At 36.2% G+C, this 24,483-nt stretch overlaps 1 protein-coding gene across 24 annotated transcripts in view; it reads left to right on the top strand.

Annotated features, from left to right (window-relative positions):
• LOC105489102 (multiple PDZ domain crumbs cell polarity complex component) overlaps positions 1-18,366 on the top strand; it is a 175,392-nt gene extending 157,026 nt beyond the window's left edge. For 14 of the 24 annotated variants that reach the window (XM_071077783.1, XM_071077778.1, XM_011753787.3 and 11 more), the window contains 12 exons: positions 261-406; positions 1,399-1,482; positions 1,637-1,830; positions 3,923-4,070; positions 8,343-8,429; positions 10,014-10,104; positions 10,999-11,042; positions 11,900-12,022; positions 13,313-13,417; positions 13,986-14,098; positions 14,987-15,110; positions 16,939-18,366. In XM_071077783.1, coding sequence (XP_070933884.1) covers positions 261-406; positions 1,399-1,482; positions 1,637-1,830; positions 3,923-4,070; positions 8,343-8,429; positions 10,014-10,104; positions 10,999-11,042; positions 11,900-12,022; positions 13,313-13,417; positions 13,986-14,098; positions 14,987-15,110; positions 16,939-17,085 — 1,406 coding nt within the window. In that variant the 3' untranslated portion in view covers positions 17,086-18,366. The remainder of the gene's footprint in view (positions 1-260; positions 407-1,398; positions 1,483-1,636; positions 1,831-3,922; positions 4,071-8,342; positions 8,430-10,013; positions 10,105-10,998; positions 11,043-11,899; positions 12,023-13,312; positions 13,418-13,985; positions 14,099-14,986; positions 15,111-16,938) is intronic. The other 10 variants (XM_071077786.1, XM_071077781.1, XM_071077785.1 and 7 more) reach the window with 2 other exon arrangements.
• Positions 18,367-24,483: the final 6,117 nt, after the last annotated feature.

Below are 24,483 nucleotides of genomic sequence, written 5' to 3'. Positions count from 1 at the left end.
TTAAAACATGCAGGATAGTATAGAAAATAATTAAATGAGTAATTTTCTGCCCACTACCTTAAATTAACAATGGCGATTTAATCACATTTGTTTTATTTTTAAATATAATTAAAAGATTGAGGTAAATATAAAGTCTCTTTTTGTCCACAGTCTTGGACCCATTTCCCTGCCGATCCCTCAGAGTCAATCTGTGTGATGAGTTTGATGGATATGCCTTGTAACTAATTTTTATTTGTATTTCATTTTTAACTTATTTTTAGATACAAGCAGATCATCAACACCGGCAATTTTTGCGTCTGATCCTGCAACCTGCCCCATTATCCCTGGCTGTGAAACCACCATCGAGATTTCCAAAGGGCGAACAGGGCTGGGCCTGAGCATCGTTGGGGGTTCAGACACACTGCTGGTGAGCACCACCCAGAGGTGCTTCTGCACAGGCGGCCCTTCAGCCAGGCCTCGGAGACCATTATGGGGAGATGTCTAGCAGTTCTAGTAAAGGAAATGTGAAGGCCGAGAAAAATTGTATTTGTTATTTTAATTTGTAAGGCAAATATTCAGTTGGGTACAGGGGGTTTTCCTTTGAGCAAGCCAATAAATACTGACTCAGCATGATTCTGCTACACTGGTGATTTTGACCTTGAAATTTCAAAGTGTTTCTATCAGTTCACCAGTCCTTGCTACATTTTAATTTCCTTTTTGCTGATATCCAGGTTGAGTTAAACCCATTTTAAGAGGAGTTTGAGCCAGGCGCGATGGCTCATGCCTATAATCCCAGCACCTTGGGAGGCTGAGGCAGGTGGATCACTTGAGGCCAGGAGTTTGAGATCAGCCTGTTCAACATGGCGAAACCCCAATTCTACTAAAAATACAATAACTAGCCTGGCATGGTGGCGTCTGTAATCCCAGCTACTTGGAAGGCTGAGGCAGGAGAATATCTTGAACATGAGAGGCAGAGGTTGCAGTGAGCTGAGATTGCACCACTGCACTCCAGCCTGTGTGACAGAGTGAGACTGCATCTTAAAAAAAAAAAAAAAAAGAGAGAGAGAGTTTGAAAAATTAGATACTTTGTAGACAAAATTTTCTAAATGCCAAATATACCTTAAAAATGATTTCATTTATGAATAAGAAAGTTGTCTCTCATCTGTGTATGCATGTTTTATTTTATAGTTTTTTCTTTAATGTTCTCTATCATTAGGAAAAATGTATAAGCTCCTTTGAGCCTTTTAGCAAAAATTGTTGTTACACTTTCCCTTGAATTATATGGGGCTTGTACTTGTAGAGCCAGAGTTTATAACCCTTATTGCTGTCTGTCAAAGTGTAATGTGTTTGGACTCCATTTCTGCTCACCATTCCTAGGAGAATGGGATAAGTATGGGTATGTTTTGTTTGGGCCCTTAGGGTGCCATTATTATCCATGAAGTTTATGAAGAAGGAGCAGCATGTAAAGATGGAAGACTCTGGGCTGGAGATCAGATCTTAGAGGTATAGAATGCCTGTTTTTGACCTTCAAAATTAACAGAGAAAAGGCTCCTGGGGGGAGTGTTTCTTTCTTTGCTTCTTTCTCTCTCTCCCTTTCCCCACCTTACTCCCCTTTGCTTCTCATGTTCCTCACAGTCAGTGTCCCATTTCTGTCCAGGTGAATGGAATTGACTTGAGAAAGGCCACACATGATGAAGCAATCAATGTCCTGAGACAGACGCCACAGAGGGTGCGCCTGACACTCTACAGAGATGAGGCCCCATACAAAGAGGAGGAAGTGTGTGACAACCTCACTATTGAGCTGCAGAAGAAGCCGGGAAAAGGCCTAGGATTAAGTATTGTTGGTAAAAGGTGTGACTGAGGAAGACAAACCCAATGCTCCCTTGGAAATGATGGGACTTAAATTATTTTAAAGAGTAATAGCAGTAGCTAAATCTTTTATCAGTGGCTAGTGTTCAATAGGTAATTGTTAGCCCCCTCACTACAGAACCATAAAAAGATGTCGGTTTTGGACTTTTAAAATCAGAATATTGGAAGGTTTTGAAGGTACTTAACAAAAAGTCATTTGGTATATTTTTGAGCACCTGCTATGTGCTAGGAAATACATTAAGTTTTCAGAAACACGGTTAAAGAAGACATGGTTCCTGACCTCCAAAAACTCATCGTCTGGTGAATGTTGAATTAAATATATTCTTGCAACAAAGGAATCTATTGATGAGTGACAAAGATGCTTTGTGGGGGACCCATGGTAGCAAAGGAGAAAGGGACCAATTGACCCTATTTAATTAAAGTGAATTAGGGAAAATTTCTAAGAAAAGAGGTGTCTGAGCTGAGGCTAAAAGTGATAAGTGAGAATTGGTTTATTAAAGGAGAATGGAAGATACTGTAGGGAGAAGGATCAGAGTGAACAAGAGTGTGCCATCAATAGGACCTAAAGCAAGGGGCCTGGGTGGTAATGGAATAGTAAATGCACAAAAATTCACAACCTAATTCATTTATATATAAGTACATTTGAAAAGTATTTACATATAAGTAATATTAACAAATTCATTTATAAGCGATACTAACAAATATATAATCCAGCAAATTTCATAAATCTTTCTTCCTTTTAGTATTATAAGCCCATCTGGATCTGATCTCAGAATCTACCAGATAGTTAAACTTGTGAAGTCAGCATTCAGTAAAAAGCGCACCTGCAGTCTGCAGTGGCCCTAAGTTGATTTCATCATTCCTTGGGCCTCAGATAGCCACCATTTCAAATCAGCTTATTTTTTTCCAGTGAGTTGGAAATCTGTGAAATGGTGATCTTTATGTCAGGATATCCTTCTTTGGAAATAGGCATTCTTCAGAATTGCCAAACCAGCAGCATAGACCCCTGGTTCTGCAGCAACTTTTCTGTATGGAAATAAAAAGCATTTACACCATTTTGTTTTCTCAGAGACAGCTAAAGGCTAATTATTTTTAAACACAAAGAATTTAGCATATTATTTGAGTCTCAGTGGGAATATGTCTAAAAATTATACTTTTTTTGGAATACAGTATCAGTAGCCTAGTTCTTATGAAACATGACATGGGTAACATGGCTACTACAGGATGTGGGGTCACCAGGTCATCATAAAAACCACCATTAATTAACCCTAAACTCTATGAAGACCATACAAAGACCATCTAATCCAATATCCAGTTTATAAAGATGGGAAAGTGGAAGATCAAATGGTGAAATGGTTTGATGTCATGACCTTGGCAAGAACAAGTGATACAGTTCAGCTTTTACTATGTATTTCTATTTATGGTTATCTTCGTATCTTTAGAAGTTTTGGGTTTTTTTTTTTTTTAAGTTTTGTGAAAGAATGGTTGGGAATAAGATTTGTGTTTATTTTGCATAAACCTGTCTCGTGTGGAAGATGTGTAATGATTTCAAATAAAAGACATCACAGCAATGGTATTTAGATTTTTAGTTAATAAATGGTGTTTAGTTTGAGATACACATCTGTTATGATTTTCAGCAATATTAATGATGTTGATGGTGATAGCAACATATTTATTTAACCACAAGTTACTATCATTCAAAGCTCCATTCTTGTTTGGAAAGAATAGTAGAGCTTGCATCCAAGGACTGATTCTTAAGTCTTACTTTTGCCACTTAGTAGCTGAGTGACCCATAAAGTGAAAATGGTAATACACACTGCTACTCACAGTATATAATTGATGAAGAATAAATATGTTTATTGGAGATATTTCAATCTATGAAGCACTCTAAGACATAAGCTGTTATTTATCAAAAAATATAATTCTAATGTTGCCCCAGTGTTGCTCCAAATAATAAAACTTTTAAAGTCATAAAAACAAGTAAAAATTTTGGGTAAAAACATAACTTTTTATTAAATAAGCATTGCATTACAGTTGAGGAAAAGATAATGTTGAAATTCAAAATTGTGTGCAGAAACGATACTGGAGTATTTGTGTCAGACATTGTCAAAGGAGGAATTGCAGATGCCGATGGAAGACTGATGCAGGGAGACCAGATATTAATGGTGAATGGGGAAGATGTTCGTAATGCCACCCAGGAAGCGGTTGCCGCTTTGCTAAAGGTAAAAGATGCCAAAAATAATTCTGTGTAATAGCATAGAAGAAAAAAGAGAATTTTAACATTGGGCTATCATAGTCAAATTACTAATGACTTCTCTTTATTTAAAGTGTCACCTCAAGGCTGGGTGCAATGGCTCACGCCTGTAATCCCAGCATTTTGGGAGGCCATGGCGGGTGGATCACTTGAGCCTAGGAGTTTGCGACCAGCCTTGGCAACATGGCAAAATCCCATCTCTACAAAAAAAATATAAAAATTAGCTGGGCATGGTGGTGCGTGCCTTAAGACTGATTCTTAAGTCTTACTTTTGCCACTTAGTAGCTGAGTGACCCATAAAATGAGAATGGTAATACACACTGCTACTCACAGTATATAATTGCATGAGTCTGGGAGGCACAGGTTGCAGTGAACTGTGGTCATGCCATTGCACTCCAGCTTATGTGACAGAAATCCTGTCTCAAAAAAAAAAAAAAAAAAAAAAAGTCAAATCTTTTAAAATGGAAAGACTTTATCATTTATCTTCCATAAAAGGGAATGTTTGCTCCAAATACTAATCTGACTCAAAACTATTGAACTATTTGAAATTGACATTTAAAATCAGAAGCAGAATGGTCATCCTTATGCAACGAAAGTAATTTAATGCAGATTCACTCGGCAGTACCTTCACTGGGGATTATCCTAATTATAAGGCCTCCATCCCTAGATATCATTCTAAACTCAAGTACATTTTACATTATAAAATTGGTTTCCTCCTTTCCTCCAAAGAAAACTCACCATGAAGGATCATTATCCAATTGGAAAGGCAGAACCAGTTTCATTTTTAAAAATGAATGAATTGTAAAGCACAGAAAAGTCACTTGACAATTCCTGGGACCTAGCCATATTCTCTGTCAGGGAATATTCCAGTTTCTAGAGGGAATTTGCATTCCTGTAAATAGGCAATGCTTATCTCCTTGTTTTGTTTTTTAACCTAATGTGTTTTATGACCTGAAGAAGTATAATTCAACATTAACTAGAAAACTGTCATCATCAGTACCCATATCATGGGTAGCAATTAACATAAGCCTGCATGACAGTGCCCAGCAGCAGTAGAGCTGTTGGAGGTCTAATACGCTAAGGGGAGCCTCTGAGTGGCTGGGCTTCATGGAGGGATTTTGGTTTATATAAACCAAACATATGAATTTGTTTATAAATTGGTTATTAAAGCAAAGTTAACATCTATCACTTCTCATTAGGGTTCTCAATCTTTAAAACATAATGTAATTAGAATTCTTTAAGGAGGAATACATTCTTTTTGGAGACACATTAAAAACAATTGTTATCTCTTTAAGAATTATATATCCTAAAGAGAGAAAAAAATGGAAGCATCCATAAAACAATGTAAATAATTTTTAAAACAGTCATTTAAAAAGCTAGTCTGGCCAGGTGTGGTGGCTCATGCCTGTAATCCCAACACTTTAGGAGGCTAAGGCGGGCGGATCACCTGAGGTCGGGAGTTCGAGACCAGCCTGACCAACATGGAGAAACCCCTTACTAAAAATACAAAATTAGCCAGGTGTGGTGGCATGTGCCTGTAATCCCAGCTACTCGGGAGACTGAGGCAGGAGAATCACCTGAACCCGGGAGGCAGACATTGCAGTGAGCCGAGATCGCACCATTGTACCATTGCAGTACAGCCTGGGCAATAAGAATGAAATTCCATCTCAAAAAAAAAAAAAAAAGCTAGTCTGACAGTACATAATGAACACCATAAATATTTGTATAACTTACATGTTTGTTGCTGCTGCTTATTTTTGTTTTATTAATTTTTCATTTAAAAATCTTCTATAAATAATCCTTAATACACAACTTCACATAAAGTTCTTCATGCACATAGAGTTCATTGAAGTGTTATTTGTAATAGTGGGAAAATTGGAAGCAACGTGGTTGGCAAAAACTACATAAACTTTGGTATAAATAGTAAGGATGCATGGCAAACGTGTATCTGTTTGAAAGGATGTTCATGACAACTATTTTATTTTATTTTATTTTATTTTATTTTATTTTATTTATTTATTTATTTTTGAGACGGTAGCCCTGCTCTGTCACCCAGGCTGGAGTGCAGTGGCGTGATCTCAGCTCACTGCAAGCTCCGCCTCCCGGGTTCGCACCATTCTCTTGCCTCAGCTTCCAGAGTAGCTGGGACTACAGGCGCCCGCTACCACGCCCAGCTAATTTTTTGTATTTTTAGTAGAGATGGGGTTTCACTGTGTTAGCCAGGATGGTCTCGATCTCCTGACTTCGTGATCCACCCATCTTGGCCTCCCAAAGTGTCATGACAACTATTTTAACATGATAAAATATATACAGTAGTCACTCCTAATCTGCAGTTTCTCTTCCTGTGGTTTCAGTTGCCCACAGTATAGTAAAATAAGGTATTTTTAGAGGGAGAGAGAGATCACATTCATATAACTTTTATTACAGCACATTGTTATAATTGTTCTATTTTACTATTATCCTCTTATTGTGTCTAATTTATAAATTAAACCTTATTTTACATTTATAAATTAAACCGTATGTATAGGAAAAAACATAGTATATGTAGAGTTTAGCACTATCTATAGTGTCAGCCATCCACTGGCGGGGGGTCTTAGAACATATTCCCCCCTACAATAAAGGGGGACTAATGTAATTAGTGGAGAATATAAGACAGAGGATTGTATTTACGGCATAGATACGACTGTGTAAAAAATACAATCTTTTAAGTTTTTTAAACAATAATTATGAGGTATCTGTTGGACTTATGGGTCCTTTTCTTTCCCCATCTTTTTTCATTTTATTTCCAAAATTTTCTTTAGTGGGCGTAAATTGCTTTTGTATTGGAAAAATTAACAATTTTTAAAATAAAGCCCTTGATATTTGAGAGAAGTGTTACAGGTAGGTGAACGGGTTGCAACATTACACAGTGAATAATTAATGTATGGACATGTTAACCTTACAGTTATGTAAACTGAAAATATAAATAGTTTCAAGAAGAGTTTGGTAAATTTGCAGCAAAGAAACCCCAAATCAGACAAATAAAAAAACAAACTTATGGATATTACAAGTCAAGTTTTGACCTTTCAAAGTATGATTCATGATCAACATCTTCAAGAATAACACATCCCTTTGTACTCTCATCACTGAATAATAATATCAGTACCCAATGTTTGTATTAATCTTACTCCATTTTAGACACTGTCATAAGCATTGTTCATGGATTATTTATCTCAACAACCTATAATACTGTATGTTTTTAAAATTCAGAGTAAAAGATTTATTAAGGTTAAACATCCATTGCGGTCACACAGCTAATAAATCACATAGTCTGGATTTAATCCAGTGACTCCAAAACAGGATCTCAAACACCTCCTTGTGCTACTTCCATATTAGACTGTGCATCATTTCTTGCATGCCTATGGTTTATTTGTAAAGGGGTACAAGAAGATTGTCTTCAATTCATGTTTCCTGTTGATAGTAGTAGTTATCTAAATTTTATATCATAAGTTTATTCAGGCCCAGTGTGGCCATAAGAGAATTTACCCAATTATCTAAGTACCTCTTCTATTGAGGGCAAAACAAGTTGCTGAGGTGGTGGTAGTGGTGGTTTCATTGTGTTTGCTTTTTTTTCTTTTTTTCCTGAGACGGAGTCTCGATCTGTCACCCAGGCTGGAGTGCAGTGGCACAATCTCAGCTCACTGCAAACTCTACCGCCTGGGTTCACACCATTCTCCTGCCTCAGCTTCCCAAGTAGCTGGGACTACAGGCGCCCGCCACCACGCCTGGCTAATTTTTTGTATTTTTAGTAGAGACGGGGTTTCACCGTGTTAGCCAGGATGGTCTTGATCTCCTGACCTCATGATCCACCTGCCTCGGCCTCCCAAAGTGCTGGGATTACAGTCACTTTGTTTTTTAAACCCTCAGTTATTCAGCTTGTTTGGCCTATCAAAATTAGTGTGTTTCATGAGATAATTGCTCAATTCTCCATTTCTTTTTGGTAGAAGTAGTCTCCATAGAAATCATGAGGTGATAAGACAGACACTTGGTGTTGCTGCTGCTACTTGTTATTATTTTTATTAGTTTGAATGTTTTCTAAAAAAGCCATTTTCCACAAGGGATTGGAGGTATCCTTGCTTATAGAAATTCCAAAAGGAAGATGCCTTTCAAAAAAGTCTTGAAGAATAAAATGTATTCCTAAAGATGATTATAGCATTTATTTAAACATTTCCATAAAACACCCCTCCATCCCCACCCCCAGTGTTCCCTAGGCACAGTAACCTTGGAAGTTGGAAGAATCAAAGCTGGTCCATTCCATTCAGAAAGGAGGCCTTCTCAAAGCAGCCAGGTGGGTAGCTGTGGAGTGCATCAGGGTGATGCAATCAGCATGCCAAGAAGACACATAGATGGCCCTGACTGTGGGTCTGTGTACAAGGTCTGGCCCCCTAGCAACATGGGATAGTGACTGAGGTAAAGAGTTTGAGACAGAGAAGAACAAAGAATCAGAGTAGCCAGGTAAACAAGGTGTAGCTGTTGAGTAGTTTATAAGTTATTCTAAGGAAATTGATTTCAGGCATTCTTTTTTGACATGATTCTTTTTCCATAATCTCAAAAGGTAACTACCTAATATATGTAAAGCCTACCAAGATAACATATTTTTTATTTTCATTTTATTTTATTTTTATTTGTTATTTATTATTATTTTTTTTTTTTTTTTGAGATGGAGTCTCTCTCTGTCACCTAGACTGGAGTGCAGTGGCACGATCTCAGCTCACTGCAACCTTCACCTCCCGGGCTCAAGTGATTCTCCTCCTGCCTCTACCCCCCGAGTAGCTGGGACTACATGCGTGCCCCACCACGCCCAGTTGATTTTTGTATTTTTAGTAGAGATGGGGTTTTGCCACGTCAGCCAGGCTGGTCTCTAAATGCCTGACCTTGTGATCCACGCGCCTCGGCTCCCAAAGTGTTGGGATTGTAGACGTGAGCCACTGCACCTCACCCCAAGATAACATATTTTTAAAATATTTTATAGCAACATCAATCAATATTCAACTGAAGAGTCCCATATAAGTGAACTATAGATACTCAGCACCATGTATAAAAATATGATGTTAAATATTTCAAGACTCTTGACAAGACCTCTTGACCCTCTCCTCAGTCTTGTCTACTGATGGTGGAAGCCAATTTTCATCAATCTATCCCTAGAGACCCCATAGTAGGCCGGGCGCGGTGGCTCACGCCTGTAATCCCAGCACTTTGGGAGGCTGAGGCAGGCGGATCGCGAGGTCAGGAGATTGAGACCATCCTGGCTAACATGGTGAAACCCTGTCTCTACTGGAAAAAAAAAAAAAAAAAAAAAAAAAAAAAGCCCGGTATGGCGGAGGGCGCTTGTAGTCCCAGCTACGTGGGAGACTGAGGCAGGAGAATGGCGTGAACCCGGGAGGCGAAGCTTGTGGTGAGCGGAGATGCGCCACTGCACTCCAGCCTGGGTGGCAGAGTGAGACTCCGTCTCAAAGGAAAAAAAAAAAAAGAAAAGACCCGATACTAATTTTCTAAGTTACTACCATAAGTTTCCTATTAGCTGACCGTAATTCTACAGTTTTTGTTTAAGTCCTAGTCTTCCTACCACATCAGTTTAAATTTAAAGAAGATTAGTTTGTATTAGATTATGACTATCCACTAAAATTTTAGGTAGATTGGAATCAATTTCATCTACCCTTTTAGCTTTAATTTATTTATGTCACTAGACAAATTCTCCTTTTAAAAGAAAAAAAAAAAAAACACCAGTAGAAACTGTGTTTAAATTGCTCATCAAATTATCAAATGCCACCATTGCTTAACAGGTATGTGTCTCTAGATTAAATTGTGAAATAAGTGGTATTTAGGGAGTATGTTACTTGGAAAACATTCTGAAATAGTTGTGTATTTGTAGGTGAGTGAAGGCAGCCTGTCATCTTTCACTTTTCCACTCTCTGGATCCAGTACATCGGAGTCACTGGAAAGTAGCTCAAAGAAGAATGCATGTAAGATTGGTTCAGTATTTTAAACATGGTTTGAATTTTGGCTGTCAACACTGATTTTTTTTTTCTTGTTTACCTCTGAGCTTTCTTTTCCCCCACATCATCCCATATCCTAATATAGGTACAAAAACATGTGTTAGCAAAAAGTCTGAACAACATGAAGTTGTGCCTATGGCAGCTTTTCCCATTTGATGTTTACCCTACAAGATACACTAAACATTTTAATCAGGATTCTGTAATTTTTTTTCTTACTAAGCAGATTGGTGTATTTGATTTTATTCCTTTTCTGTGTTTAATGTAACACCAGTAAATCAGAAGATGCCATTAAGTGAAGCCTTCTTTTTCCATGAAGATTGCAAAAATTTGAGAAAATCAATGTGATCCTCCTGTGTTTTAATTACGTGAAATCATGCTGCAGAGGAATTTTTGGCTTGGTGCATTGGTTGAGAGTTGTTCAAATTGAAGAAACTAACCATATGGCAATCTGTGTTTGCAATGTGACTAATACTCTAGAAATTTAGGCACTTAAGTTCATGAATTTTTTTAATGCATCCATGACTTTATTCCTGTCAACTGTGCACATGTGTCTTTCTATGCAAAGCACATTTTGCCCTTGACTCGTTCAAAGTGGATTATGTAGTTATATAATCAACACTTAAAATGAGAAGGAAGAATGGAAGAATGGGATGGTATATACGTTTTTCCAACTGGAAAAATAAATAGTTCCTATGTGAGACAGTTCTAATCATGTGTACTTGCAGCTTTGAGCACCCCCTTAAAAAAATAAAAAAGAAACCTAGGTTATTCCATTTAGTCCCATCCAGCTTTAGATATGTTAATGAGATAAAAAATGAATGAACATAAAATAACCCTATTTTATCTTTTTTGCCTTTACAGTGGCATCTGAAATACAGGGATTAAGAACAGTTGAAATAAAAAAGGTAACTTGGGGAGAGAAAACAATATAAACTCTGGTGTTTTCGGAGACATCTTACGCGTTTTCTTGTTAACTTGCTTACTGTTTTAACGTATTCATCTCAAAAAAGTATGTATTATTACATATTACATGTGAAATAACATAATGTAGTCCTTAATGAATTTCCTGATCATAGTACCTCATTTGAAAAATGAGTTTGCATACTCTCTTTTGCTGAAAATAGCATCAACTTGACCCCACACAAAATAGTACGATGCCTCTCACTTGTTACACTGATAAGTAAACCTTTCACTTCAGCAGATACTTATTAGTTCTGAAACAGATTCCCCCGACAGCCATGCACAAGAGACAAAGTAAAAGCAGCTGTGATTTATTGAGCCTTTACTATTGTTCTGAGCACTCTTATAGACACTTCATGTCATCATCATGTCATTTAATATTCACTGCAGCCCTCTGTGAGAGGCACTGTTGTCTCCATTTTGTAAATGAAGATCTAATGATTTATTGAGTGGAGTGTACTTATTTCAAGTTCCTGCATTTACAAGTATGACTTCCTGGCTTTGAACACAGGACTGATTCCAAAAGTGTGGTCTTTTCACTTCATGAGTTTACCTGCTTTTCATCAGTTCTGCAAAATGATTTTCATTTAGAATGTCTTGATTTATTTTACTTCCTGAACAGATGCTTATTTTCCTGAGCCACACTAAGCACTGGCGTCAAAGTAATGCAGTTTTCTTGCACTTCATTTTCGCCCTTCCACTTAGAAGATCAGAGTTGACTATAGATATCATGCCAAAGAATAAACAAAAGGTCAATGAAAAATATCACTTTGACCAAAATTTTGTATCTGTTCCATGGCAGGGCCCTACTGACTCACTGGGAATCAGCATCGCTGGAGGAGTGGGCAGCCCACTTGGTGATGTGCCTATATTTATTGCAATGATGCACCCAACTGGAGTTGCAGCACAGACCCAAAAACTCAGAGTAAGTCATACTAACAACCCCAAAAGCCCTAGCAAAATGTGCAGAAGTGTTTTTATAAACCTTTGAATTTGGCTGTTGCAAGGCAGTTTTAAATGTCTACATTTACTTTTAAATCATCTAATCCAACCATGGCAAGGCTTGCTTAGGGTAAAAGATAAAGAATATTAAAAGAAAGGAGAAAATGCAGATTTGCAATTAAATGAAATAGGGAGATTTATAGTTGTTTCTTAATACATATTTTTATATGTTGAAATTCTGTGGAACAAGCTAAAAGAGAACAGAAAGTATTTTCAGAACACCAGTATGAAGTGAAATTTTTCTCTTATATATTTTATTGGTTTAAATGCTGATTTAACTCTGTTAAATTGAAAAGTATTACTTATTTGCATTCACTGATAATTTTGCAGAAGTTTAATATAAATATGACTTACAATGTTATAAAACAATATGCAAGTTGCCTCAAAGCTGAGGGATTATCCAAATTGTGGAGCACTACGATGGAATTTATGCCAACTGCCCAGCTCTAAAATTACATGAATATTCCATTAAGGCAACTCAGTCTCTCTAAAGCAAAAATCTCTATGGTTTCATACCTCAAAAAATAGGTCTCAGAACATAACCACATTTTAGTTTAAATAGTCTTTAGGCTGGGAATGGTTCAGCCTCCTTTGATATCCAGATTTATGGCTGACACTTAAAATCTGATTGTATACATAGCACAGGGTCAATAAACTTCTGGAAGGACAGATAGTGAATATTTTAGGCTTTGTGGGACCTGTGAGTCTCTGTTGCAACTACTCAACTCTGCCCTGTGAAAGCAGCCAAATAAGCATGGCTGTCTTCCAACCAAACTTTATTAACCAAAACAGGCAGTGGGCCAAATTTGGCCTCTGGGCCTTAGTCTGCCAACCTCTGACTTAGAGTCACATCTAATGATTATAATAGTAATGTCCAGAGAAATTTCAGTTTCCAAATGATAGTGAGTTTTTTTTTCTTTTAATAGGAAGTAATGTCTCACCCAAGAGAAATGAAGAACAGGGAAGAGTGACTTTCTCCTTCTCCCTCCCTCTCCCCTGGACACTATGGAACTCAACCATTATGCACTGCTTCTTTTTGTGGTTGCTGCTTATTGGACTTCTTGGAATTAGTGGTTTCCTTAGTTATATTTCAGTGGCTGGTAGCAGTATAAATGTCATGTGCAAGGTGGAGAAGGAAATGAATACTCAGGTCTCAAAGACCCACTCTCCATGGCTGCTTTAGCAGATGGCCGTTTCTTTCTCTCCCTTGCAGGTTGGGGATAGGATTGTCACTATCTGTGGCACATCTACTGAGGGCATGACTCACACCCAAGCAGTTAACCTACTGAAAAATGCATCTGGCTCCATTGAAATGCAGGTAAGATTTTTATCCCAAGCATAATTCAGAATATAGGTAGCTTGAAGACACATGAACTTTGATGTTAAAGCAGTAAAAATGATTAAATATTTTGCTATTATTTTATTTAATATTTCTCTTGAACGTAAATGATTAAGAGTTCCAAGAAAGTGCATATGGAACATATTTTGTAACATTTTACTCGGATGCATTGATTGTTTTATACTTTAAGGGGAAAAAAATCCAGGCCTTAGCAGTACATGATTATTTGCTAGAGTTTTAAGTAGTGCTAGCAAGTGGCTTGTATTCCAAAGGTCTTTAAAAAATAATTACATATGAGACCACATTTTAAAAACGTCAAAAAAAACTTTGTACAATAGAATTAGAAGAATGTGTTTACTGTCAGGACAGTTAAGAGGCCTCTGGACCTTGTGAAATTTCATTCTCTTTGGTTGTATTTTATGTTAACAGAAATGATTAAATGGACAATAAAATGTACATTTTAATCCAAGTGCTCTTTTTAAGAAAAATTACTTTCCTTAGCCCCAGGAACATGTGTTTTTTCTGTTTATCCTTCTCCTGTGTGCAGGTGGTTGCTGGAGGAGATGTGAGTGTGGTCACAGGTCATCAGCAGGAGCCTGCAAGTTCCAGTCTTTCTTTCACTGGGCTGACGTCAAGCAGTATATTTCAGGATGATTTAGGGTGCGCTCATACATGATGATTAGTGTTATCATTTTTTACTTATGAATCAAGTCTTCCTGACAGTTGCATTCTCTGTCCCGTGTTTCTAGGAATTACGTACAGGTAAAATGATAGGATATATGAAGTATGAATTACACATATCAGGTGCTTCTAAACTCAAATAATTATGGCATGGATTTAGCTGATCAAAGATAAGTAGAGAAATAGATAACTAGCTAGATAGATATGCATGCTACTACCCTTCCCATGGTTTCAGCTCTGATTTTGGGGCGGAGGATATTTTAATCTTGATGTTACCACTTCATGTAATATGGAGCAAGTCAAATCTATCATTTTAAAATTTCCAGCACTGCCTATTCATTTAACATATTATACTCTGGATTGAAAAAATTCACGGTATTAAGTAACAACAATTGGATAAAAAAGCATTGGAAAACAGAGAGAGGCACATTAGAAAATTTAAATAATTTGATGCAGCTTTTCCATTGCTTATAAATGATTTTTCTCTCTGAGCTTGGGTGTACTGATGTTTATGACTTATTCTGTTATTGTCCCCTGAACTTTAGCTCTCTCACTTTAAATAAACTGGAAAAAGAATGAGCTTCTCTGTACAACGAGAACATGCCATGAATATGTTAGTTTAAGGGAACTGTAAATGAGTAATAGAATTAGGGTGTTAAGTAGGATTTCATTAGATTATGTAAATTTAAAATACCGAGCACAGCGGGCACTGACAATTTAAGCATCTCAAAAATACCCATAATATACTCCTTGTCAGTGACAAAGAGAATTATGCTAGCTTTAGGTGGATGTCAGATAATTCATAACATATATATAGATATAGGGTTTTTTTAATTTAAATCTTGTTTTTCCTTTCCTTCACCGTAGACCTCCTCAATGTAAGTCTATTACACTAGAGCGAGGACCAGATGGCTTAGGCTTCAGTATAGTTGGAGGATATGGCAGCCCTCATGGAGACTTACCCATTTATGTTAAAACAGTGTTTGCAAAGGTAAGCTTGCAAATTTTAACCACCCTCTTTTCCCCTAAACATTCATTAATAGTGGTCAGCAGCTGGCTTATTAGTTTATGGCCTGAGGTAATGCCAAATGGTTAACAGTTGATCATTTCTTTTCAAAACTCCCTACAGGAACAGGTCATTAAATATTTTTGTCCAATTTGAGGTTTCATTATATTTAAAGGAAAATAGGTTCAAACTGAAACTCCATGGAAACTCTTAACAATATACATAAAAATATTAATGAACTTTGGTTAGTAAAGCCTATTTTTTTTTCTTTGAACACAAATTGCACATGATTGTCTTTTGAAAATGGAACATTTTAAATGTGTATGCTATAGAGCACTGATATTTCTGTTTGCATATTTTTGTCGTTGTGAAGTATAAAATAGTTATAGAGAAGTACATAAAGTACACATGAAAATTAATAAGCATTTATTTTATAAGTTTAATTTCATTGACTAAAACAAAAATAACTACTGAAAAAAATTTAGGGAGTATCCAGCAACCCTATCATCTATGATAAGTCAGTGATTTGCAATCAAGGGATTCAATTAACAAGATTGTCTAGTTATAATTATACCTATTCTATCTTAAGGTTTAGAATAAGAGTAAAAATATTGCAGTACTGGTAAACCTATTAAAATAATTTAAACCCATATAATTATTGTTAATATGTTAAGTCGTTTTTCAGGAGCTACAAAATTGGACAAGATTCCTGCAGGGAAAAATTTAGAATCTCAAAATTTATAGTGTAAAAAGAAACAAAACTTAGTCAAACCTGTTTAAAAATTTGATATAGGGCCTTTGGATTAGTGGTATGGTCCCTTATGGATGTTTTATTTTATTATTTTGGAAAAGGTTTTTTTTTTTTTTTTTTTAAAGCCAATTTAAAGTGCTGTTACCTACAACAAGCTAGCTATAGGCTTAATTTATAAGATTTTTTAAAAAGCTATTGGTATGTCCAAAAATACAAACAGCATTTGCTAGTGAATAGAAGAGTCCACAGTCCTTTTCCTCAGCCTAGGAACAATTTATTTAAGGCATGCTAGTTAGAACATATTTTAAGAATTTCATCATTATGGATTCCTCATTAACTTTTCCATATCTTTAATTTTATATTTAATTGTATAATTGTCTTCTATAAGCATGCTTTATTCTTTTTCAAACAACAATGTCTGTATTTAATCTTAATCATTTAGGGTCCATAAGGAATATGAAGAATCTCTCTACCCTTGGGAAGTAAGAACTAAGACAGCTTGCATAGTTTTTTCAAAACCACAAAAAGAATTAGAAATAGCAGTGGGTTTTAAATTTAGAACTTACGCCTTATCCTGCCGTAGTGAACGTTCAGGTGGCTTTGTGCTTTTCAGACCTTTGGATTTTGTCATCCCTCAAGCCATTGTCCTGTAAAACTATTTTTGTTCCTACCTAATCATTTACCTTCTTTCTGTAGGTCTTCTTTACAGGATAGAAAATCCTGGATTCTATTGAATCATTCCTACTAGGCAAATTCCCAAATATTCTTTATTAATTTGTGTTCCCACCAACTGCTGTGCTGAACAGCCAAAAACCCATCCAACTAATATGTTGACTGCTAAATTCTCTCTCAAATTGGTATCTCAATGCTAAAACCATTTAGGAGAAAGACCTTCTTTGTCTATGTTCATCATTGCTTAATGGCTTAGAGCACCCATGGAGCACTGGGAGCAATGTGTGTGTACATGCAGAGCAATTTACATTCCTGTTGAGATCTTTTTCTGTTGTGAGCTGCAAGGCAGCATTTTTTGAGAAATAAACAAGTCTACCTTATAATTTGCAGGGAGCAGCCTCTGAAGATGGACGTCTGAAAAGGGGCGATCAGATCATTGCTGTCAATGGGCAGAGTCTAGAAGGAGTCACCCATGAAGAAGCTGTTGCCATCCTTAAACGGACAAAAGGCACTGTCACTTTGATGGTTCTGTCTTGAATTGACTGCCAGAATTGAGCCAACCCCACCCCTAGCTCACCTCCTACTGTGAGGAGAATGGACTGGTCCTGACTTCTTTTATCCTGTGTTCAGCGGGTCTTCAAAACTATAGGGGGGAAGTAACACTTAAGTGTGTTTTTCTCATATAGAAATGCTTTCCTTACTGACAACCTCACATCATTTTTCTTTTCTTCTTGCATTTTGTGACCTTAAAAAAGAGAAGGAATATTTGTGTAGGTGAATCTGGTTTTTATTTGTGAAGATATCTAACGTTTTGTAGTCACATGGGCAAGAATTATTACATGCTAATCTCGTTAGTATAAAGAAAGATAATTCTAAAGCTAACCAAAAAAAATGGATTCAGTAAATTAGGATGAAAAATGAAAATATAAAATAAAGAAAGTCTTGGGGAGTTTTAAAAAAATGCCTCAATTTGGCAATCTACCTCCTCTCCAAACCCCAAACTAAAAAAAGGAAAAAAAAGTTTTCTATTGAAAAATCTTTAAAAATACTGTCAGTATTTTAAAATTTTCAACACAGTATAATAAAAACATTGCATCTCCCCACCTCTTGCATGCATATGTATTTTTCCTGCTAAAATTGGTTTCTATAATTGAGTAAATAGCAAATATATGAAGCAATGTCCCTAAATTTTATAAAGAAATTATATTTAATGCACATCTCAATTTTCATTTTTATTTTTGACCTTTTATAAAATATTTTCATGTTGCTATAAGTAAATGATGATGCCACCCCATGTTGACTATGGGTTTTCTAGAAAGCAACTATGCTGCTAATCATAGAGGAACATAGAAGGGTCCCAGAATCTTTAGTGCTGATTTTAACAACTGATGCAACATTAAAAATGTGTTAGTGTGCTGTGCAATTGGTTTTCAATTCATATTAATCTTAATGATAGAAAACAATGTGTTAGTAATTATTTTGGTTGTTTGCCATTAGTAAATTGATAGAAAAATTAAGGCGATTAACATAACTTCATTTCATCGCCTTATATTAACATCTTATAATACAATAGTTTAAGACTAAGGGAAACAGATGGAGCTGTTTATTGAGACAACTGGTGAGGAATTATCATGTGTTCATTCCCATTTTAGAGCGTGAAACTCCTACATTAGAATATATAAAGTCACTTTAAATATTATCTATATTTGTAACAGAAGTAGTGTACAGATATTTTATTACAGCATTTTTGTGTAAATGCAGAATTAAAGTGAATAAATAAGAATTTTCAGTAGTGCACAAATAAAGAAGCAGCAAGCATTTTTTTTGTTCTTTTTACTGTGGAAAAGCTTTGTTATATACTGTTCAAGATTTACAACTTAAAATTGGTTTTTATCATGTCTAACTGCACATACGGTGTCCATAGTTACAGCTAAAGGAACTTTGGACAACATCATTATGGAAAGCTTAGTATTTTTTACCTCCACAATTTTTTCTAACACTAAAGATTCATAGACTCCTCATAGATTAGAGGAAGATGACATTGTAGAAAGAGAAGTATCCTGCCTGTATATGTTTTTCTCAGATGCTGTTAATGCAGTAATATTGTAAGTTGCTCTTCAGTGTAGTCAAGAACTATTCAAGTGTATTCAGATGAACAAAATCATAATCAAAATTATTTGCATTAATAAACATGACAAGTCCAACTTGAACACTGAGCAAGGAATGAGGGGAAATTTGCTCTACTAGTTTTGTACCAAATTAGCTAACAAACATGCATTTCCCTCTCATTCATCTTATCTGCAAAATGATAGATTATTTTATCACAAAGGTTCTACTTAGTTCTTTTTTTTTTTTTTTTTTTTTTTTTTTTTTGAGACGGAGTCTCATGCTGTTGCCCAGGCTGGAGTGCAGTGGCGCGATCTCGGCTCACTGCAAGCTCCGCCTCCCGGGTTCCCGCCATTCTCCTGCCTCAGCCTCCCGAGTAGCTGGGACTACAGGCGCCCGCCACCGCGCCCGGCTAATTTTTTGTATTTTTAGTAGAGACGGGGTTTCACTGTGGTCTCGATCTGCTGACCTTGTGATCCGCCCGCCTCGGCCTCCCAAAGTGCTGGGATTACAGGCTTGAGCCACCGCGCCCGGCCTACTTAGTTCTAAAATATGAGAATTCAGTGATTCTTACACAAAATAAATAGAAGAAACTACATATTGCAACAACTCAAAAGTTGTTAACCAATCATTGTAAATTTAGGTGCCCAATGTAACAAAACTCATTTTAGTATCCCAGTGACACATCTACCTTCTTAGCCATCATTTAGTGGCTCTCCATAATGAAAGATGCCATTATTTCATGGTAGGCTGCTGGAACATGAACTAACCTCCCATCTGAGTTTGAGCTAGCAAGTAATTTTTATAGAGGATGCTCCCTACCAGACTATATGGGAGAAAGCCAACCAACCCCTTCAAGTTTCATAATATGTCTAAGTGCTCCCAACAAGAACAGCCCAGGTTAATTAGTGTCTCCTCATGATTCATGTCCATCTGAAACCTCAGAACGTGACCTTTGGAAATGGGGTCTTTGCAGATGTAGTGAGTTAAGTTCATGCTGGTTTAGGATGTGCTCTATCCTATGACTGTGGTTTCCATTTAAGTAGGCATTGTGAAGGCACAGACATAGGGAAGAAGGCCCCATGAAGATGGAGGCAAAATAAAACCAAACAGACAAACAAGCTAAGGAATACCTAGGGGGCCCTCAAAAGCTGGAAGAGACAAGGCATGTTTTCTCCCTAGGGCCTTCAGAAGGAAGTTGGCCTTATTGGCACCTTGATTTCAGGCTTCTGGCCTCCATACTGTGAGAAAATAAATTTCTGGTTTTTTAAGCTGCAGTTTGTTTAAGCACTGGGAAACTGATAGAGTATCTTAAATGTTGGTTGCACGTGGTGGCTCATACCTGCAATTCCAGCACTTCAAGAGGCCGAGGTGAGCTGATCCTTGAGCTCAGGATTTTGAGACCAGCCTGAGCAACATGGTAAAACCCCATCGCTACAAAAAGTACAAAAAAGAAATAAAATAATTAACCAGACAGCTACTCGGGAGGCTGAGGCAGGAGAATCACTTGAGCCTGAGAGGCAGCAGTTGCAGTGAGCCAAGATCACGCCATTGTACTCCAGTTGGCGATGGGAATAAAACCTTGTCTCAAAAAAAAAAAAAAGTTTATGTGTGCTGAGCTACTGTCATTATGTCTGGCTAACAGGAGAAACTCTATGAGTAGCTATTAATTAACAAAGACAAAGCACATTAAAGAGAAACTGGAAGGAGGGAGGGAGGAAGGAAAGTAAAGTTTGAGAGGAAAAAATATAGATTCATAAGTACTGGGGATAAGTAACGAAGCCTTATGCTTGCTATATTATTTCTTTCTGGAAATACAGTAGTTGTCTGTGGTGAAAGAAGAAAGTGCTTGAACAAAGAGTTTAAGTAAAGACTTGAATATTACAATGTTAGTGCCAACGTACCACCCAAAACAGTGGATTGCCCGTAATAGGTTCTATAAATATAATTATATTTGATTAAATCAAACTGGAAATATCACAGATTTCTGGTATTCTTCATACTACTCCAAAAGGATAATAATAACAGTAATAAAGTATTTCATATATATATATACACACACATATATACACACACACACACATATATATTAGCAGCAGGAATAGCAAGGTAATGTAGCAAATCAGAATTGATAGGACAGTGATGGAGTTAGAAGCATAAAAAAATTAAAATTTGTGAAAGATTAGACAAAGGAGGAGAGGGTTTTTTTTTTCCATTTTATGAATCTTGACAAAGCAGATTCTGATAGATATGAAGAAGCAAAGGAAGCTCTTCCCTGCTCTGAGATATACAATACTAAACTGCCTTAGATTTGGTCAGCTACTTGATTGTCTGAGAATGCCATACAATGATTTGGTGCCCCTCTTGAGATCCCAGAGTAAATAGAGAGGTTGAAAAGATGTGTTCAGGGAGACAAGTAATAAATAGGCTTTTATTTATTTATTTATTTATTTATTTTTTGTCTAGGTGTGGGAATGTCAAAACTATCATCACTTGCTTTCAGCGGCCCTGGTGTGTTGTTTCATGTCAGTGACAGATATTCTGGAATGCATTTGATTTGCACAAAGATGTTTCTCAACTTTGACTACTAGGAATTCATGTTTAACTTTGTGCTTTTCTAAAGAGAGTTATTTGTAAGGCAGGATTGGCCTCCAATACCTTAAGAGGCAAAAGTTGGTGTCAAGAAAAGTTCTAACTAAGAGCATGAACACGGGAAAGCAAATGTTCTTAAGGTGATTTTTATATGCTTGGCATTGAAATTTCCTTTTCCTCAAAATAAAAGTATTCCATATTCATTTCAATGTAATTTAGAAAAAAAAAATGATATTATCTGTGTAAGAATTTTTATTGTCAGCCAAGTACTGAAAGTTCAATAATAGGCCCTTAAAAGGCATTCTGTCAAGCAGGAGGCAAATGTATGGTAAGGATCTCAGAACTGTCTCCCTGAAGTTATATGAAATTTCCAAAAGGATAGCACCATCAAAAGACTGCCTTAGGCTGCTTCTAGGAGGAAACTTCAACTTGTTCACTTAACTTTAGACACTTTTTGGAAAGTTATGTCAAGTGTTGAGTATTTTGTGATCCTTTCTCCCCCCACCCTCCTCCTCTTTACATCCATATTTACAGAAACACACACAGTTATCCTCAGAAAACATAATTTTTCTTCTTACATATTTTCTTATTGATGTACTGGAAATTACAATTTTTGACCTGAGTCTATCTTAAAATATTTGGCATTCACGGTTCCACTACACTGAACTTCATTCACCTAAATGTACTTTATTCCATTCAGCAAAACTTTAAAGATTTATCTTGTTTTGGAAAATTAAATGAGATAACTGCATGTGAAGTACTAATACCTTGCACAGAATAAGCTTTTAAGAAATGATTGGCGCAGTTGTACTTATAAGACATAGAATCATATAAGTTCAGTACTTTCTTTAACCTTCAATTTTTATTTTTGTGTAATCATGTCTTGTTCTTTGGAAGTTGGATGCAAATCAACTTACACAAAACTTTCCAAAGTTTCAGTTTTATATACAACCTTCGTGATGTTTCCTATATTTTTGTGTAACTGTACTATGAATTACTAAACATTTTTCTTTAAAGGAAACTGATTTTTTTTAAGTTAAATTTGCTCAAAAGAAATAGTATCTCATTACTTTCAATGGAAAACCAGTATCATTTGCCATAATAACTCTAAGCAAAAGTTCATAAAGCAAAGGAACAAAATTTTACCAAGATACTGTTGTCTACCAAGAGTCAAAACTGTAGGTCTGCACCCTGCTTTCTGTTAGAAAAAGAGAATCACAAATGTTAGAATAGTGTCAGAAACTCCATGGAAACTCTTTTCTGGGCTTAAAGGAACTGAATGGTATTTTCATACCTTTCTAATGATGTGATTCAATATTTCCTAGTGCCTTGTCATTGCCACTAAAAATCATGATCTTATGATGTTCTTCCTCTCTGGAAAAAACTCTAAAATATTAATACTAAAATCAAGAACATTTTGTTTATAGGACTCCTTTTTTTAAGATGTGAAAGCTAGCCAGTCAATTCCTGTTCTTAAGTATATTCTTAGCTAGGGAGGTTGCTTAAGATTTTGTTTATGAGACTTTCACCAAAATCAGAATTGGGTCATCGTGCCCAATGCTTTAGTTTTGGCAATCTGAGTTTGAAATGAAGGACAAATGACATAAATTAATGGAGTAAAATTAATGTTGTGGTAATATTAAATAAAGCTAATGCCTTTTGCACCTGGAGGGCTATGCAGATGGCAGGCATACCTAATTATGCACCCTGCTGCCTTTAAGTGTACTGATAAAAATCTCTCAACTGAGTATGAAATATGTTCATTCGCTGGCTCCAGAAAAGTTTGAGTAAGGCAACACAATCCACAGAAAGCCTAACATACTTATTTTTTAGTGGAAAGAAATACAATTCTATAAGTTAAATGAAACAATTGAATACTTATTTTTAAAACAAGTTATTATTACTGTTGGATTTGTTCCTTCTGTGAATATCAAAATATATGTCTGTCATTCCCATTAGAAAAAGATTGTTCTCAAACTAGCAAGGAAGTACTTAAGTGTAAGTTTATATTTACACATGCTGCACATGAATTTAAGAGAATAATTTACTAGTGGAATTCTAAATAAGTTGATTTGTTTTCTTTAGGTATAAATTGGATTGGTTAATCATTGCTGAGATATTTATAAACTTGTTCAATTCTTTAAGAAGTAACTTCTCTAGAAAATATTTTGCTTTAGTTAAAAATATAGATATTTTGCTACAGATATTTCAGTAACGTGACTGAGCTTTAAAAACCTTTCTGTGAGTTCTCTTCACTTAAGGAATGTATTCCCGTGAACTTCATTTTGTTGCATTTGGATACATATGCAATTAAAAGTACAACCAGCAACTACTGCTGTTAGCTTCAGAATGATTTTTAAAATCCTATTTCTAATATTTGTTACACATTCCTATTATATTTCTTATAATTACACATGTATTTATTACCTCCATTTTTTTAAAATAAAGGACCAGTAAACTATGATTACTTTTCAGGCAGAGTTTTCATCAAAATAGGAGAGCGGGTGTCAGGTGTTTATAATAAAGGATGCTAGTTAATTTTTAAGAACAAGTGGTTTATTTTTAGCCTAAAGAGCATGTAGTTTCCTTATCTTTTACTGTTTAATCCTAGCGTTAATAAAGAAAATGTATATTTGTTTTTGTTTTTGAGACAGGGTCTCGCATTCTCACTCAGGCTGAAGTGCAGTGGTGCAATCATGGCTCACTGCAACCTCCACCTCCCATGCAGTTCTCGCACCTCAGCCTCCCGAGTAGCTAACTAGGACTACAGGTGCAAGCCACCATACCAGGCTAACTTTTGCTTTTTTTTTTTTTTTTTTTTTTTTTTTGGCAGAGACAGGGTTTCACCATTTGCCCAGGCTGGTCTCGAACTCCTCCTGGGCTCAAGCAGTCCACCTGCCTTTGCCTCCCAAAGTACTGTGAGAAAAGTTTCACATTTAAAATTTACATTTGTAATCGTTGTAAGCCACATTTATTTGTAAGTGTCTGCTTATTATTGCTTCTGTTCAGCGGTGTTGATGAAAAGAGTCAACCTCTGTAAAATATTTGAGCCAAATATGAGTGACCATGGCTCATGACATAGCCCTCAGGAGACCCTGAGAACATGTGCCCAAGGGGGTCAAGATACAGTTTGGTTTTATACATTTTAGGGAGACATGACATATAAATGAATACATGTAAGATGTATGTTGGTTTGGTCTGGAAAGGTGGGACAACTGGAAGCTGGAGCTTCTAAGT

Source organism: Macaca nemestrina, chromosome 14, assembly GCF_043159975.1.
Source record: "Macaca nemestrina isolate mMacNem1 chromosome 14, mMacNem.hap1, whole genome shotgun sequence".
In the NCBI taxonomy this organism is placed as follows: Eukaryota; Metazoa; Chordata; class Mammalia; order Primates; family Cercopithecidae; genus Macaca; species Macaca nemestrina.
Note: the sequence above shows the minus strand (reverse complement) of the source record. Positions and strands in the feature narration are given on the sequence as shown.